At 37.3% G+C, this 16000-nt stretch overlaps 1 protein-coding gene across 1 annotated transcript; it reads left to right on the forward strand.

Annotated features, from left to right (window-relative positions):
* Positions 1 to 52: 52 nt before the first annotated feature.
* On the forward strand, positions 53 to 15930 carry LOC21385445 (protein MOR1). Its single transcript, XM_024174840.1, has 54 exons — positions 53 to 449; positions 601 to 706; positions 789 to 912; positions 1064 to 1143; positions 1233 to 1410; positions 1509 to 1573; positions 1674 to 1756; positions 1969 to 2054; positions 2213 to 2326; positions 2480 to 2599; positions 2935 to 3052; positions 3257 to 3393; positions 3816 to 3881; positions 3980 to 4097; positions 4217 to 4257; positions 4644 to 4715; positions 4813 to 4920; positions 5011 to 5116; positions 5468 to 5580; positions 5724 to 5811; positions 5984 to 6084; positions 6236 to 6343; positions 6453 to 6558; positions 6644 to 6723; positions 6811 to 6957; positions 7080 to 7155; positions 7337 to 7461; positions 7552 to 7662; positions 7735 to 7884; positions 8081 to 8155; positions 8240 to 8321; positions 8396 to 8511; positions 8608 to 8709; positions 8793 to 8867; positions 8960 to 9055; positions 9135 to 9236; positions 9323 to 9424; positions 9594 to 9776; positions 9875 to 9986; positions 10220 to 10296; positions 10405 to 10484; positions 10955 to 11017; positions 11314 to 11440; positions 11961 to 12083; positions 12188 to 12265; positions 12441 to 12599; positions 12711 to 12869; positions 13292 to 13389; positions 13529 to 13685; positions 13787 to 13903; positions 14020 to 14115; positions 14774 to 14845; positions 14964 to 15246; positions 15334 to 15930. Exons 1-54 carry the CDS (start codon positions 287 to 289, stop codon positions 15603 to 15605), a joined length of 6096 nt encoding a protein of 2031 aa, XP_024030608.1. The 5' UTR covers positions 53 to 286; the 3' UTR covers positions 15606 to 15930.
* Positions 15931 to 16000: the final 70 nt, after the last annotated feature.

Here is a 16000-nt window from a genome sequence, read left to right on the forward strand (position 1 = left end):
AAAAAAAAACCCTCTTTTTGTTTTAGAGAGGTTTGTTTTTGAATTTTCATTTCATTTTCCTCAGCCAAAAAGAGAAGGTCGTGGTGGTGGTGGATCTATAGCTTCTGGATCCGATCCGTCTTCTCCATTTTCGCCGAATTCAATCTCTCTCTGCATTGCCATTTGCAGAGATCTGATCGACCAGGTGAAGCTTTTCATATAAATATATAGATATATCGATATATATACTTATATATAGAGAGAGAGAGATAGAGATAGATATAGGTTGTGAGGCGAAAGGGGCGAAATGTCGTCGGAGGAAGAAAAGTTGTTGAGGGAGGCGAAGAAGCTGCCATGGGAGGATCGTCTTTTCCACAAGAACTGGAAGGTTCGGAACGAGGCCAACATCGACTTGGCGGCCGTCTGCGACTCCATCACTGACCCCAAGGACTCTCGCCTCCGCGAATTCTGTGAGTTCCGCAACTGTTATTCTTCTTCTTCTTGCTTTGCTACTTAGGGTTTTCCTTTCGTTTTCCGGCGTCGGAGGAAATGCCGATGCCCTACCCCTTGCTGTTTCGGGCTAATTTGATGTCGTTTTCCGCTGCCTTCGTGTCGTCGCAGGTCCGTTTTTCAGGAAGACGGTGGTCGATTCCAATGCGCCCGTGCAAGAGAAGGCGCTCGATGCCTTGATTGCCTTCTTGCGAGCCGCTGATGCTGATGCCGGAAGGTGAATTATTCTCTTTTTTTTTTTTTGGTTTTTTTTTTTTTTTTGGTTTGGATATGTGATTGTGGAGTGTTGCATTGTGTAGATATGCGAAGGAAGTATGCGATGCTGTTGTGGCGAAATGCCTCACCGGTCGGCCCAAGACAGTGGAGAAGGCTCAAGCTATCTTCATGCTTTGGGTTGAATTGGAGGCAGTGGAGGCTTTCTTGGTACGCCATTTCTTCTATTCTGGTGTTTGTTTTTACCTTGAAATTGTAACGGAAGTACATGTTTCTCTTTCGCTTTCTCAAATTTTTTTCTTGCATTTGTTAGTGAGTTAGTAGTGTGATCATTTCTGGCTTGTGGTTGTGTTTGTTGTAGGACGCAATGGAGAAAGCAATTAAGAACAAAGTTGCCAAAGCTGTTGTACCTGCAATTGATGTCATGTTTCAAGCCTTAAGGTTTGCATTTGAGTTTTCTTGACGGTATACACACGTGTAATTAAGATTGGTTTATGATATTATCCGTGTGTGCTGTTCTGTTTTGATAGTGAATTTGGAGCAAAAATTGTACCTCCAAAGAGGATTTTGAAGATGTTGCCTGAACTATTTGACCATCAAGATCAACATGTGCGTGCGTCTTCTAAAGGACTTACGCTTGAGCTTTGTCGTTGGATTGGAAAAGACCCCGTAAAATCAATATTGTTTGAGAAGATGCGAGATACAATGGTATAATAACATAATGCTTAACGAGTAACCATGGTGAGGCTTTTTTTTTAATTATGGAAAACAGAAACTTAATTTCCTCCATTTATTTAATTTTGTAGAAAAAAGAGTTGGAGGCCGAGCTGGTTAATGTAACAGGGACAGCTAGGCCATCTCGCAAAATAAGGTGCAAATTTAGTTCTTGATTAGCTTAATTGTGGGAGCACAAGTCTTGCTGGTTCTATTTTTCATCTCTAAGAAGGGCTTGATTTCTATGCATGATCTAGGTCTGAGCAAGACAAGGAGCCAGAAAGGGAAGCCGTGTCTGAAGCTGCAGGTCCTGGTCCATCTGAAGAGTCTACATCTGAGGGTACGCGATTCACCATTGTAATCTTGATTTTTTTTTTCTGAATGTTTTTTTTGAATAAGAGATCGAGTAGGTGTTCTAAGAGGTAGTTCTTGTTATAGGAATTTAGGCATGTTTGTGGTTTAGTTCTTTAGCTTTTTAACTGGACATGCCGGTGCTGTAACTTTTTTGCTGCTCCAGTGAATACTCATTTTAATTTATCCTTTGATGATCAGCTCCTCAAGAAATAGATGAGTATGAGCTCGTTGATCCTGTTGATATATTGGCTCCTTTGGAGAAGACTGGATTCTGGGATGGAGTGGTTAGCGTTCTCTCCCTGTCTAGTTCAAGGAAATCCTTTAATCTTTTGTTCTTTTGGTTGTGGGAGTGACTTGCCTTTCATAGCATCAAAGGAAAGAAGAGTTTCTAGTGCTTTATGTTAGCAAGATTTGTTTTAGTGGCGCTTTGTCTTTGTTTTAGAAAGCGACAAAGTGGTCAGAAAGAAAAGAGGCTGTTGCGGAGCTAACCAAGCTTGCTTCAACAAAAAAAATTGCTCCCGGTGATTTCACAGAAATATGCCGAACACTAAAAAAAGTAAGTGTTCTTTTGTATATTTTAGTATTTAGTTTTACATAGCTCATTGTATTGCAATGTTTAGTAAGGATGGCACTTAATTGTATTGATTAACTTTTATGTCTGTTTGCCGGGTGGATTAATGAATATTTCTCCAACTGTTTGTCTCTACAGCTTATAACGGATGTCAACATTGCTGTAGCAGTTGAGGCTGTCCAAGCTATTGGCAATCTGGCTCGGGGTTTAAGAACTCATTTTTCCGGGAGTTCACGTTTCTTATTGCCAGTTTTGCTTGTGAGTTGATTTTCTGTTGTTACCAAATAAATAAAGAAAAAAACTTTATAATTTGTGTTGGAAAAGCAATTTGGAATTAAAAGGCGAACATGTGTGTTGAAAGTGCTTAGCCTGAGGTATTAAGCATGATAATATTTTGCTTGGACTCGCGACTTGTAAATGTGTTTGTAATTCTTTTCATGGTCATTCAAGTATATCTCCCTTTAGAAGTTAAATTGACGCTGGTTGTAGCCATAATTTTTGCTTTAAAGTGGTAGCTTTTCTTTAGCTTTAAGAAGGGATGTTGGAGTTTATTTCTTATCTTAAAATTTTCTTCTTCCTCTTTTACTATGAAGGAAAAATTGAAAGAGAAAAAACCTACCATGATTGAGGCATTAAGTCAAACTCTTCAAGCAATGCATAAAGCCGGGTGCTTAAATCTGGCGGACATTGTAGAAGGCAAGTATATTTTCTGTTCTACCATGTTAACCTCAGGTTTATTGAGCTTTATTTCTTGCCTTCTCCTCATAGGGTCATTATTGTTTGTTGTACAAATCTCCTGTTATAAGTTATTAAGTCGTAAGGCATCAAGTTATTTTTCTTTAAGATTTGTACCCGACTGTTGATAACTGATTGTTTTGATTTTATTCAAACTGTAATGGATGCTGTTCACTGCAGATGTTAAGACGGCTATGAAAAATAAAGTTCCACTTGTTCGGTCATTAACACTGAACTGGGTAACATTTTGTATTGAAACAAGTAGCAAGGCTGTTATTCTAAAGGTGCACAAGGATTATGTCCCCATCTGTATGGAGGTCAGTGCATCCATATGTGAAGTTGTAACTTCTTTTGTTATAATGTTAAGGTAGTTTGAACATTCAGTTAGTCAAATCGATATTGCTTGCGTCCTTAAAGTTTGAAATGGAAACTTTTGTTTGGTTTCAATTAGTTTGGGAGCACTACTTTTTTTTTTTTAAATTTTTTTTGGGTCAAATTGGGAGCAGTGTTTAGTTATGTTTCATGGTGCTCTAACTTTTTAATGTTCAATACAGAAGAAAGGATAAAAAGGACTACTTCGGCTTATGGATTATCTTGTTTATTCTTTTATTTTATCTCCAGCTTATGACTGATTCAGAATCAAATCTCTAGTTACATGCATTGACAACTTTGAGATCTCTTTTCTAAATATGTATACTTTCTCATGGAGTTTCTAATATTTCCAAATTCGGACCTCTAGTGTCTAAATGATGGGACCCCAGACGTGAGGGATGCAGCCTTTTCAGCTTTGGCAGGAATAGCTAAGGTGGTATTTTCAATTTACTTTATTGTAGCAAATGCTGAAAGTTGCAAATTTTGGTACTGACATTAATTGTTGATCACTACTTTATCCACTTCATTTAGTTGGTTGGTATGAGACCTTTGGAGAGGTCACTTGAGAAACTTGATGATGTGAGAAGAAAAAAGCTTTCTGAAATGATTTCTGGTTCTGAAGGAGGTACATCCACCAGTGCAAGCTCAGGTTTGTAAAGTTGTTTTTTAGGTCTAGTTGTTGCTAAATTCTCTCATTAAGAAAAAAAAGGACTTGCTCAATTCACAGGAGCATTCACAACCCCGTATCTACACTTATTGTTGTCCCAGGTACAGTACAAACTTCTGGTGCGACTGTCCCCTCTCATGAGGTGAGTTTATAGTGTTGTGTGAAGAATTCTGTTAAAGTTAAAATGTATTTGTTACTTCCCTACTGGAGTTGTTCACTTTATGTTATATGAAACATTTTTTTCTTGGGGATTATGCACATAGAAAATCATGTCTCTATCATCATTTTAACTGGTTTTTCCCCCATGGGTCAAATAGAAAGAAGGTTCTTCTAGGAGGGAAGGGGGAAATAAAGAAACAAAGTCAATAAACATGGAATGGAGTGTGACTGCCAGTGTGGACAAAATGTATTAGATTGATCCTTGGCACGTTAGATTGTGAGAGGAGGAAAAAGAATGTTTTAAGTTTAATAACGTTTTCCTTTTTTGATATTATGTCATTTGGTGCCAAATTAATTGGCCATTTGCAGACATCAGAAGCTTCATTTGTGAGAAAATCAGCAGCGAGCATGCTGAGTGGGAAGAGGCCTGTTCAGGCAGCTGTAAGTTCTTCATACTCTTATTTCTTTACCTGCTTAGGCAGCTGAGTTTTTTTATTGTGGTGTGGCTTCTGATTGACGAAATTATTTTTTTTATCAGGCTGCCACCAAAAAAGGGGCTTCTGCTAAACCGGGTGTGAACAAAAAGAGTGATGCACTTGCGCAGCAAAAGACCTTTAAAGCTGTTGAACCACCTGAAGATGTTGAGGTAGACCATACTTTATCTGCAGAATTGCCTTTTGCTTGTCATTCTCAAAGCTCTAGATCTGTTGACTTATACTGTTTTGAGTATTTGCAGCCCGCAGAGATGAGTCTTGAAGAGATTGAAAGTCGATTAGGTTCTCTTATACAATCAGATACCATCTCTCAATTGAAGAGTGCTGCGTGGAAGGAACGGCTTGAAGGTTTGTGATAATTATACTTGTCTATTCATATGTTTGTGACTGGAGATTTTCCCTCTGTATATTATGTGTAACTGTATGTGATATGGTTATTTTAGGCATGAGAAATTTGATATCGATTGAAACAGAAACCTAGAAAAGTGGTCATTATTCTGCTTTGAATTTTATAATTTCTGCACTTTTTGCCGCTTAGCGAAATACATCTGCAGATAATATTAATTAGAACACATCTGCAAATAAATTGATATTACATTTTGGTAGGTCGTGAATTGTTACCTATGCATTGTGTTATCTTTATTGTCAACTGGATATTTTTATTGAATTGTCACTTCTAAAATTTGACTTTTGTTGCAGCAATATCTTTGTTTAAACAAAAAGTGGAAGCCTTATCGGACCTTCACCAGTGGGTTGAGTTATTGATTCGTTTACTATGTGCTGTCCCTGGCTGGAGTGAGAAAAACGTTCAGGTATTTAAGGTTTCTTTGCTAGACAATTCTGTATGTCTTTCTTTGATGAATGTTTTTGTAGCAATTCTGTATGTCTTTCTTTGATGAATGTTTTTGTTGAAAAAGGAATTGTTAATGTTAAGCATTAAGTTCAAATAGTGCAGGTTCAGCAACAGGTTATTGAAGTTATTACTTTCACAGCGTCTACCTCCACAAAATTTCCTAAGAAGTGTGTAGTGCTTTGCCTCAGTGGTGAGTAAAATTGACAGCAGGCATTTAGAGGGCTTTTTTTTTTTCTTTCTTTCAAACACCCCCCCTTCTTTTCTTAGCTGTCTGATCATGCATGCTTGTTTAGCTGTTTTCCTTGGTAGCTGATTATATGGTTCACTATTTTGTCTTGCTCTTATTATGCCTGAATTTACAGGTATAAGTGAGCGGGTTGCAGACATCAAGACTCGTGCTCATGCCATGAAGTGCCTCACTACTTTTTGTGAAGCCGTAGGTCCTGGATTTATTTTTGAGAGAGTAAGTTCTTCAATAATTCCACTTGTCTTTTAGTGTCCCCTGAAGCAGGGATAAAAAATTTCACCTTCTAATTTAGTTAGAACTTTTCTGCTTTTTACCTCTGATTTATTTTTGTTTCAAATGGCAACATGGTATTCTGTTTCTTTTCTAGCTTTACAAAATCATGAAAGAGCATAAGAATCCTAAGGTTCTTAGCGAGGGAATTCTGTGGATGGTTTCAGCAGTTGAAGATTTTGGCATCTCACATGTAAAACTTAAGGTGATTAGAGTTCTACTCTGGCGGATTCATTCTTTTTTTCTTGCTTACTCTTTTTATTATCAGTTGCTATAATTGGTTATCTAAAGAAATGCATTTTGTTATTTTACAGGATCTAATTGATTTTTCAAAAGAAACTGGACTGCAGTCTAGTGCAGCTGCTACTAGGAATGCTACTGTCAAGCTTTTGGGTGTCTTACACAGATTTGTTGGTCCAGGTGATGGTCATTTTAGTATGAACTATTAATTGTCCATAAACCTTAATTTCTTGTTAGAAGCTTTTAAAATTCTCCCTTTTTGCAGATATCAAAGGATTTCTTTCTGATGTTAAACCTGCACTGCTTAGTACCCTGGACACGGAGTATGAGAAAAATCCATTTGAGGTATGCCAAGTCAATGATGTAAGATGCATATATGATATATCATTCTTCTTGTTTACAAGTTACCTATGCTCCTATTTTCCCGTTCAGGGTGCTGCAGCAGCTCCTAAGAGAACAGTTAAATCATCAGAACCTACATCTGTTTCTTCAGGTGGGCTAGATGGCCTGCCGCGGGAAGATATAAGTGGGAAGATCACACCTACTTTGCTGAAAGTTCTGGAAAGTACAGATTGGAAGGTAATGTTCAAAACGCATGATTGTCTGCTTCTTCATGTTGTTCTCTGCTGCGAAATTTGATAATTTATCCTAGAAATTATCAGCCGTTACGAGCCTTTTAACATTAGTTTCACTCATCCTAGGTTCGTTTAGAGTCAATTGAAGCTGTGAATAAGATTTTGGAGGAGGCTAACAAGCGCATCCAACCAAATGGAACTGGTACATGTCATTCTATGTTGTGGTTTTGTGTTTTCAAATGAGTTGAGGCTGTTGTTCCTCCTTTTCGTATCTTTTTATCGGGTGGAATGGGATATAATTTCAATTTTATAATTGTTTTTGTAATTTAAATTCCTCGGTTTTTGTATCCCCAATTCGTTGATTAATGTTGTGTTTGTTTTAGCTGAATTATTTGGTGCCTTGAGGGGGCGTCTTTCTGACAGCAACAAGAACTTAGTCATGGCAACCCTGACATGTCTTGGTAACGTTGCTTCTGCAATGGGTCCAGCTGTTGAGAAGTCAAGCAAGGTTGTTGATTCATTCCTATTTAAAACAACTGAACTTAAAAATTGTATTTTCCATTAGAGTTGATTGTTAGTTCGAATTAATTTCTTTCAGGGCATTTTTTCGGATGTTTTGAAATGTCTTGGTGACAATAAGAAGCATATGAGAGAATGCACGTTGACTACTTTAGATTCTTGGCTCTCTGCTGTTCATCTGGACAAAATGGTAACTTCAATACTTTGTGTTTGGTAATGTTACGGTCTGGTGTCGGTTGCCATGACAGTATTCTTTTTGTAGGTCCCCTACATTGCGGCAGCTTTGACGGACATCAAGCTTGGTGCAGAAGGGCGTAAGGATCTTTTTGACTGGTTGTCAAAGCAACTCTCTGGGTTGAATGATTTTTCTGATGCTGCACAACTCCTGAAACCAACTTCCTCTGCTATGACGGTAATTTTCACTTGAAAAAAGTCAAAAGAGTGATATATTCTCAGTACATACTTTTGAGATCATTTTCTAAGTACAGAAATTCTGCACGAATACCAATAATCATAGACGAATGCATAAATTATGGTACACAAAAGCAGTACACCATGTTTATTTATTTATTATTTTATTTTACTTTAATATATGGAATCTCCTTCAGGATAAATCCTCAGATGTTCGTAAAGCTGCAGAGACATGCATTAATGAAATCTTGAGAGTTAGTGGGCAGGAAAATGTAAGTGCGCTAGCAAATTGTGGTACTCCTGCTGATCCTTTGGCTTAATTAGTGTGTGAACACGTTGTCAAATGTGTTGTTCAGGTCGAGAAGATTGTAAAAGATATTCATGGGCCAGCTTTAGCTCTTGTTCTTGAACGATTTAGGCCTAATGTTGTTTTTCAGGGTAAGCTTGTTGGGTATTTTCCTCTTTGGTTTCTTTTCTTCTTAATTATACTAATTTGAATTGTTTATGTCTAGAATCTTTTGAACCTGCCAAAGCAAGTTCAACAGGACCCATATCCAGAGGCCTCACAAAGGCGGGAAAATCTTCATCCAACGGTGTTTTGAAGCCTGGAAATAAAGCCATACCTTCGGTATGTTTTTGGCCTACTTTACGCTGTATTCGTTAATTAACAAGGATATGGATTGTCATTACCTTTTTTCTTTTTTGGGGCTCTATATTTGCAAAGAGAATTGCTGGTACAAAGGCGTCAAGGCCAGAATCAGTGACATCTCTTCAAGATATAGCCGTCCAAACACAGGCTTTGTTAAATGTTAAAGACTCGAATAAGGTATGGTTCACTTAAGCAGGCAACTCTCAAACTTTGTGTTAGCTTGAACATTTTGATAAGCTGTCATTTGAACTCATCTGCAGGAGGATAGGGAAAGAATGGTGGTCAGGCGGTTTAAGTTTGAAGAGCCACGAATAGAACAGATTCAAGATCTTGAGGTTTGTCTGAATAGTATCTAATGGCCGTTTGTATTCCATATTTCCATTGATGCAATCTTATGCGAAATCTATTTGACATGCATGCTATGCAGAATGATATGATGAAGTACTTCAGGGAGGATTTGCATAGACGCCTTTTAAGCACAGATTTTAAGAAGCAAGTTGATGGGCTTGAGATGCTGCAAAAGGTAATTTGCTGCATTTTTTTATAAAATATTTTATTTTTATTATCTGAGTGCACAATTGAGATGTGGAATTATATTGTAGGCGCTCCCATCCATTGGCAAGGAAATCATTGAAGTTCTGGATATACTGCTGAGATGGTTTGTCTTACAATTCTGTAAATCAAACACAACATGCTTGCTGAAGGTAAGTTTTAATTGCTTCTTTGAACAGTTGTCCCCCTCAGGGTTTAATCCTTTAACTGATAAATGCATTATTGGCATGAACCATAGGTTCTGGATTTTCTTCCTGAACTTTTAGACACCTTAAAGGATGAGGGGCACTCTTTGACCGAGTCAGAAGCAGCCATATTTTTTCCATGCTTGATAGAGAAGGTTATTTTTATTATTTTAACATGAACATGAGCAGATTTTAGTATTCTACATTTTTATATAAAAATTAAATAATTTGTTCTTTCCTTTGTGTGTGCACTTTGCACTTTGGTATGTGACAGTGGAGTAGTTTTTATCTGTGAAAGGAAGTGTTGATTTTTTTTTTCCGCAGCTGGGGCATAACATTGAGAAAGTTCGAGAAAAAATGCGGGAGCTGACCAAGCAAATTGTTCAGGCATATTCTGCTTCCAAAAGCTTTCCTTATATTTTGGAGGGTTTGCGTTCTAAAAACAACCGTACACGGATAGAAAACGTAGATCTTGTTGGATACTTAATGGAACATCATGGTGCTGAGGTAAATGTGGAGACCTTTATGTTGCTTATGCTATTAGGTGTTATATAGGATGCGGGATTGGGAATACAATAGGATACTTACATATACTCACCTGGCAGATTAGTGGACAATTAAAATCATTGCAAATTGTTGCAAGCTTGACGGCAGAAAGAGATGGAGAGCTAAGGAAAGCTGCTTTAAATACTTTAGCTACTGGCTATAAAATTCTTGGTATGTCATGCTTACATTTAAGCACAATAAAGTCTTCGTTTAGGATGTTGAATATATTCTTTGTCCTTACCTTTTGGTGTCAATCATTTGATTAGTTAATTAGTCAATGTTTTGAACTTCTTCTACATGTTCTCCTTTTAGCTGTATTCTTTTTGCAATTGATGCAGCTGGATTTTATTTCTGGATATCTTTCATCACTGTCTTATGACGTCAATGGTTATATTTTTTGTTAGGCGAGGATATATGGAGATATGTTGGCAAGCTAACAGATGCTCAGAAGAGTATGTTAGATGATAGGTTTAAATGGAAGGTTAGTATATAACCAGTGCTCAGAGGTTTAAGTTAAGTTAAAATTTTCTTTTTCTTGATCTTGCAATCTGTTTTGGTTTTCCATCCATCTGTATATTGCCTTTGTCAGGTTCGAGAAATGGAAAAAAGGAAGGAAGGCAAACCTGGTGAAGCTAGAGCCACTTTGAGACGTTCTGTAAGGGAAATTGGGTATGTCATAGCATGCCTTTCATATCTACAGCTGCTTTATTACTTCTTTTTAATATGATAATTCTTTTAGCGATTAACAATGTTCAAAATTGTTTAAGACCTTATCTGATGTGTTTTCTTCAATGTGGTTGTTGTTTCTTCATGACGGAGTTTTGGTTCTTGATTTGCTGTCCTCGTGTAAAATCTTTTTCTTTTATTAAAACAAATAAGTGAAAGAAAATGCTCCTATCTTACTTTTTAAAGTTCTTTTCATGGCTGTTAAACTATAAACAGAAGCAAAATCGGTTTTTCTCCATTTTTTCCCCAAGACTACTTTGATTCCAAAATTTGTGCTGCACTTTACTTCTCAACTTGGTATTCGTTCAGCCAGAAATAACCATTACCATTCCCCAAAAAGTAAAGAATCATTTGAAAACGTCAATGGCACAAACTGGTTAACTATAAACCTGAAAATTTTCTTTTTATTGTAGCTCTGATGTAGCAGAACAAAGCGGGGAGGTTGCACGATCTATCTCCGGTCCAGTAATTGGAAGGTATTACAGGCATACTAAGTCTTTAGATCTTTTAGTGTAATAACTTTTACTTTTTTACGAGGAACAATGAACTTCTTTGAATATAAAACGAAAGAAGTACACATAAAGAGAAAACAAAACTATCATCAGGATCCAAAAAACATAAGACTACAAAACATTCTCAGTTTCAAAAATTAAGTAGCCTTACAACATCAGATCCCATCCCCTTAGCAAAGCAGAAAAGGAAAAGTTGTCAGTGTAATTACTATTACTCCTAGTATTTCTATCACGTGATGAGTGTGTGACTAAACTTCCAGGAAAAATTATGGCAATGTTGAGCTACCTGTGGAGAGACAACTTATGCCCCGTGCCCTTCCTGGTGCTAATGGTCCCACTGACTGGAATGAAGCGTTGGACATTATTTCTTTTGGTTCTCCTGAGCAGGTGTTGTCTTATTCTGTTTGTGTTCTTTTTTCTTTATTTTGTTTTTCCTTCCCCGTCCCCCCCCCTTATTTTTACTATCCAGGGGACAGTGGCATGTCTTGCATGAAACTTAAAAGCTTTTGATTTTTATTTGGGAACTTATGTCGTAAAAGTCTTATGGTTTTTCCATTCTTTGAATTTTCCATCCTACGTGAATATTATTTAGGATAAAGCTCAGAATATTTAGGTAGTTCATGCCTGAACCTTTTAGTTTTATTACAACAGTGGCTGCTGGGTAAATTAGCTTTATATATGGCTTTTAATTCTGAGGTAGTTTGACTAGTGCTAGATTTTTTGCCCCTTCTTAGCACCTTTTTTGGTCAACAAATGATAGATGTAATTGGTTTGATTAAAAAAAAAAAAAATGAAGTGCCATCATTTGTTGTCGTAAAAGATGTGTGGTTTCCTTTCTATTTTGGTTCTCTTTGAACAAGTTTAATGTCGAGTAATAGTTGTGCTTACACATTAGCCTGTTTTGCAGTCTGTTGAAGGAATGAAAGTTGTGTGCCATGAGCTGGCACAAGCCACTAGTGATCCAGAAGGCAGTGCAATGGATGAACTTGTTAAGGATGCAGATAGGCTCGTTTCATGCTTGGCAAATAAGGCAACTGCCACCCTCCATTTGATTTCCGTAGAATAAGATAATAATTACGTTGGTTTAGAAATCAGCCTCGTTGGAGATTTACGAGTTTTTTCCCCCTTCAACAGGTAGCCAAGACTTTTGACTTCAGTTTGACAGGAGCATCATCTAGATCCTGTAAATATGTTCTGAACACCCTCATGCAGGTAAAAATTCCCTGCCGGGTTCCTGTGCTAAGTTTGCTATATAATAACCTCATTTTATCTAAACCTATAACGCTAGTAGCATTCTCTATTTCTTGACCTGTCCAATACTGAAGCCTCCAACCAGAATTGCAATTGATTTAAGCTGCTAATTTTCTAATTTGATATCCTTTTTCAGACATTTCAGAACAAGAGACTTGCTTATGCTGTCAAGGAGAGTACTCTTGACAGTCTAATAACTGAGCTCCTTCTATGGCTTCTGGATGAGAGAGTTCCGCATATGGATGATGGCAGCCAGCTATTAAAAGCTTTGAATGTCTTGATGCTAAAAATTCTGGTTACGATTTACTTGCACTTTCATTTTGTTTCTTTTCTTCGCCCCTTGTTCCTCTCTGCAGTATTTCTAGTCATCCATTACCTTAGTTTTGACTAGTTATTCTACATACAGGATAATGCAGATCGAACTTCGTCCTTTGTTGTTCTCATTAATCTCTTACGTCCATTAGATCCCTCAAGGTGGCCATCACCTGCATCAAATGAGACATTTGCTGTCAGAAATCAGAAGTTCTCTGATCTGGTTGTCAAATGTCTTATTAAACTTACAAAGGTAACTTTTGTTCCCCCTTGTCCTTTCAGACAAGTTCCGTTATTTTCTAAAGTATCTCAAGTCCATGGTCGTGGGAAAGAATTTGTTGATGCATAAGGGGGAAAAACTTTTTATTTGTTGAAGCCTTGGTCCTTCCCTGGATGCTGGCTGTTGCCTATAAGGCAAATGTTGCAATTATTGGAGCTTCTTAGTAGTTGTATTGTCTTTTGTTTCAGAGAACCATTAATTGAAAAAGTTGGATGATACCGGATCACAAAGTTCTTAGAAATATATTTTCTGATCATCTTAAAGAAACCATGACCAGATTTGGGAATCGATAATCTATCTCCATTATGTTAAGCGTAGAGCTTTGTTTTTTAAAATGTTATTTCTTGTTCAAAGATAGTCTTTGACGTTTTACAACTTGGCTTTCTTGTGGATAGGTTCTTCAAAGCACTATTTATGATGTTGATCTTGACCGCATCCTGCAAAGCATCCATTTGTATCTGCAAGACTTGGGGATGGAAGAAATCAGGAGACGGTATGTCTCTTTTTGTTTAGATGTGGGCTCACATGCAATCATTTACGCCCTGAGTGTTGCTTTTAATTATAATTTTTACTTATTATACACTTACATGTACTGGTCTCATTTCTCCTGTCGATGTGTGACATAAATTCAGTGCTGGTGCCGATGACAAGCCATTGCGAATGGTTAAAACTGTTCTACATGAACTTGTGAAGCTTCGTGGAGCTGCAATTAAAGGTCACCTTTCCATGGTTCCTATCGACATGAAACCTCAGCCAATTATTCTAGCCTACATTGATCTTAATCTAGAGGTAAATTAGTGAAGCTTATTCTCTTTATGGCTTTTGATAATTCTGGATTCAAGATATCTTTGCTTCAACTTCTGTATAATTGCTCTACTATAATGTAGCAGACTCTAGCTGCAGCAAGGATGTTGACAGCAACTGGGCCTGTGGGCCAAACTCATTGGGGTGATTCAGCGGCCAACAATTCGTCATCTGCCACGCATTCTGCTGATGCACAGTTGAAGGTTCAAAATGACCTAGTTGTTCATTGATTAACTTCATTTATACGCCCGTTTGTCATTACCCTAGAAAATTTGTGTTCATGAATTCCTCTGATTCTTTTGGTTTACATAACTTGTAGCAAGAGCTTGCTGCGATATTCAAGAAAATTGGTGATAAACAGACTTGCACCATTGGTCTGTATGAACTATATCGCATAACTCAACTATACCCAAAAGTAAGTCGTCAATTCCACTGTATTTCATGTTTCATGGAGGGAATTCAAAGTTAAGGGGTTGTTCTTTTGCATTTTTGAGTTATGGTGACTTGAGTGATGATCTTGAGTTGAGTTTGAGTTATAATTTGAGTTGAAGTTGTAACTTGAGTTTGTGTTCGGATGTACGCATTTAAGTTATGATTTGAATTGAGAATCTTTTTGAGTTTGTGTTTGGTGGGTCAAAAGTTAAATTTATATTTAGATAGTATTTTAATAAAAACTCAATGGTGATGAAAAATTTTCATAGGGTATATGGGTGAAATTTTATTCGTCTTTTCGTTGTGAATGCATAGAAAAAAAAATCATCTCAATCAAAATTAAAACGAAAAAGTTATGACATTTTAAGAATAGAAAAAATACTGTTCATTAACTTAAGTTTGAGTTTATGAACTCAAGTTGAAGGGGAAACTTGAACTCGAGTTTAGCCCCAAACTTGAGTTCAAATTCGGATTTAAACTCAAATTTTACAAAAAAAATGAATTTAAATAAAGTTGTAACTTGAGTTCAAACTTTTTCTGAATTTCGTTCTAAAAGAACAAACCTTAAATATTGAACACAAGCTAGCACTGCTTTTCTTATGGTTTAGTCGTGTGAATTTGGTATGCTATATGTATTTCAGGTAGATATATTTGCTCAGCTCCAAAATGCTAGTGAGGCGTTTCGCACATATATTAGAGATGGTTTAGCCCAGGTATTGTATCATGACTGCTACTGTAGCAAAACTTTTCAGGTTGTTTTGCTTTCGTTAAATACTTGTGGACATGCTATTGGTGATCCGTATTAACAATTACTTTTGGTTTCTGTTTTAGATGGAGAAGAATGCAGCAGCTGGGAGGACGCCATCGAGTTTGCCGCTATCTACGCCTCCCCCATCATCCTTGAGTCTTTCTTCTCCAGAACTTGCACCCCTCTCCCCTGTACATGCAAATTCATTAAATGATGCAAAGTCATTGAATATGAAATCTGAACCGACTAACTTCAATCTACCACCGTCATACACTGAAGACGCTAGAGCAAATAATTCCATTCCTAGAGGTCTTACCACAGATAACTCATTGGGTGACCAAAGAAGTGAAAGATATATAAGTGGAGGTAACTGTTTTCATAATGCGTTTAATACCATGTGTGTTTTAATTGGTGAAGAGAGACTAACAATGGAGCTCTCCATGGAAACCGCAGTAACGAGTGGGACGTTAGATGCGATCAGAGAGAGGATGAAGAGCATGCAATTAGCGGCGGCTGCTGGGAATCCGGATACAGAAAGTAGGCCTAATATTTACGTGAACGACATGGTGAACCAAGGATTTTCCGATCAGGTTCATCATGCACCGGAACATTCAAATTTGGAACATCCTGTACGTAGTGGCGTCCTTCCTATGGATGAGAAGGCATTATCCGGGCTTCAAGCCCGTATGGAGAGACTAAAAAGCGGAACTCTTGAACCCCTGTAGAAGCTGGGAAGTTCCTTTTTGTCTTCTGGTTTTGGAACGGGAGCGGCGGTGCAACCAAATTCCATCGGTGTTTTAGGTTTCTTGCACTCATTGTGTATAAAGAGCAGTATGGGATTTGTATTCTTTCAAGTTATGCTTAGTTTTAGGAAATAGCACTCTCATTGTGCTAGCGGTTTAATAGCAACTGCAATTACGTGTTGAGCAATTTGGCATTTGTATATTGTAACAGCCTTTTTTTTTTTTTAATTTTTAATTTGGTATATATGTCTTGCTGCTTTAATTTAATAGAAGCCTACACCGCCTTTCTTAAGGGGCGCTTTGAGCAGTTTGAGTATTTTAATCTCATCGTCTAATTTGGAATGGAATGAATTTATCTCTCATGTTTTTTTTTTTTT

This window comes from Morus notabilis, unplaced genomic scaffold, assembly GCF_000414095.1.
Source record: "Morus notabilis unplaced genomic scaffold, ASM41409v2 Scaffold3120, whole genome shotgun sequence".
NCBI lineage: Eukaryota > Viridiplantae > Streptophyta > Magnoliopsida > Rosales > Moraceae > Morus > Morus notabilis.

Coding starts and splice junctions, on each gene's coding strand:
- LOC21385445 (XM_024174840.1), top strand. CDS start 287: ATGTCGTCGGAGGAAGAAAAGTTGTTGAGGGAGGCGAAGAAGCTGCCA. Junction 707..788: donor GCTGATGCTGATGCCGGAAG/GTGAATTATTCT, acceptor TGCATTGTGTAG/ATATGCGAAGGAAGTATGCG. Junction 12,084..12,187: donor TTTCATGCTTGGCAAATAAG/GCAACTGCCACC, acceptor CCCCTTCAACAG/GTAGCCAAGACTTTTGACTT.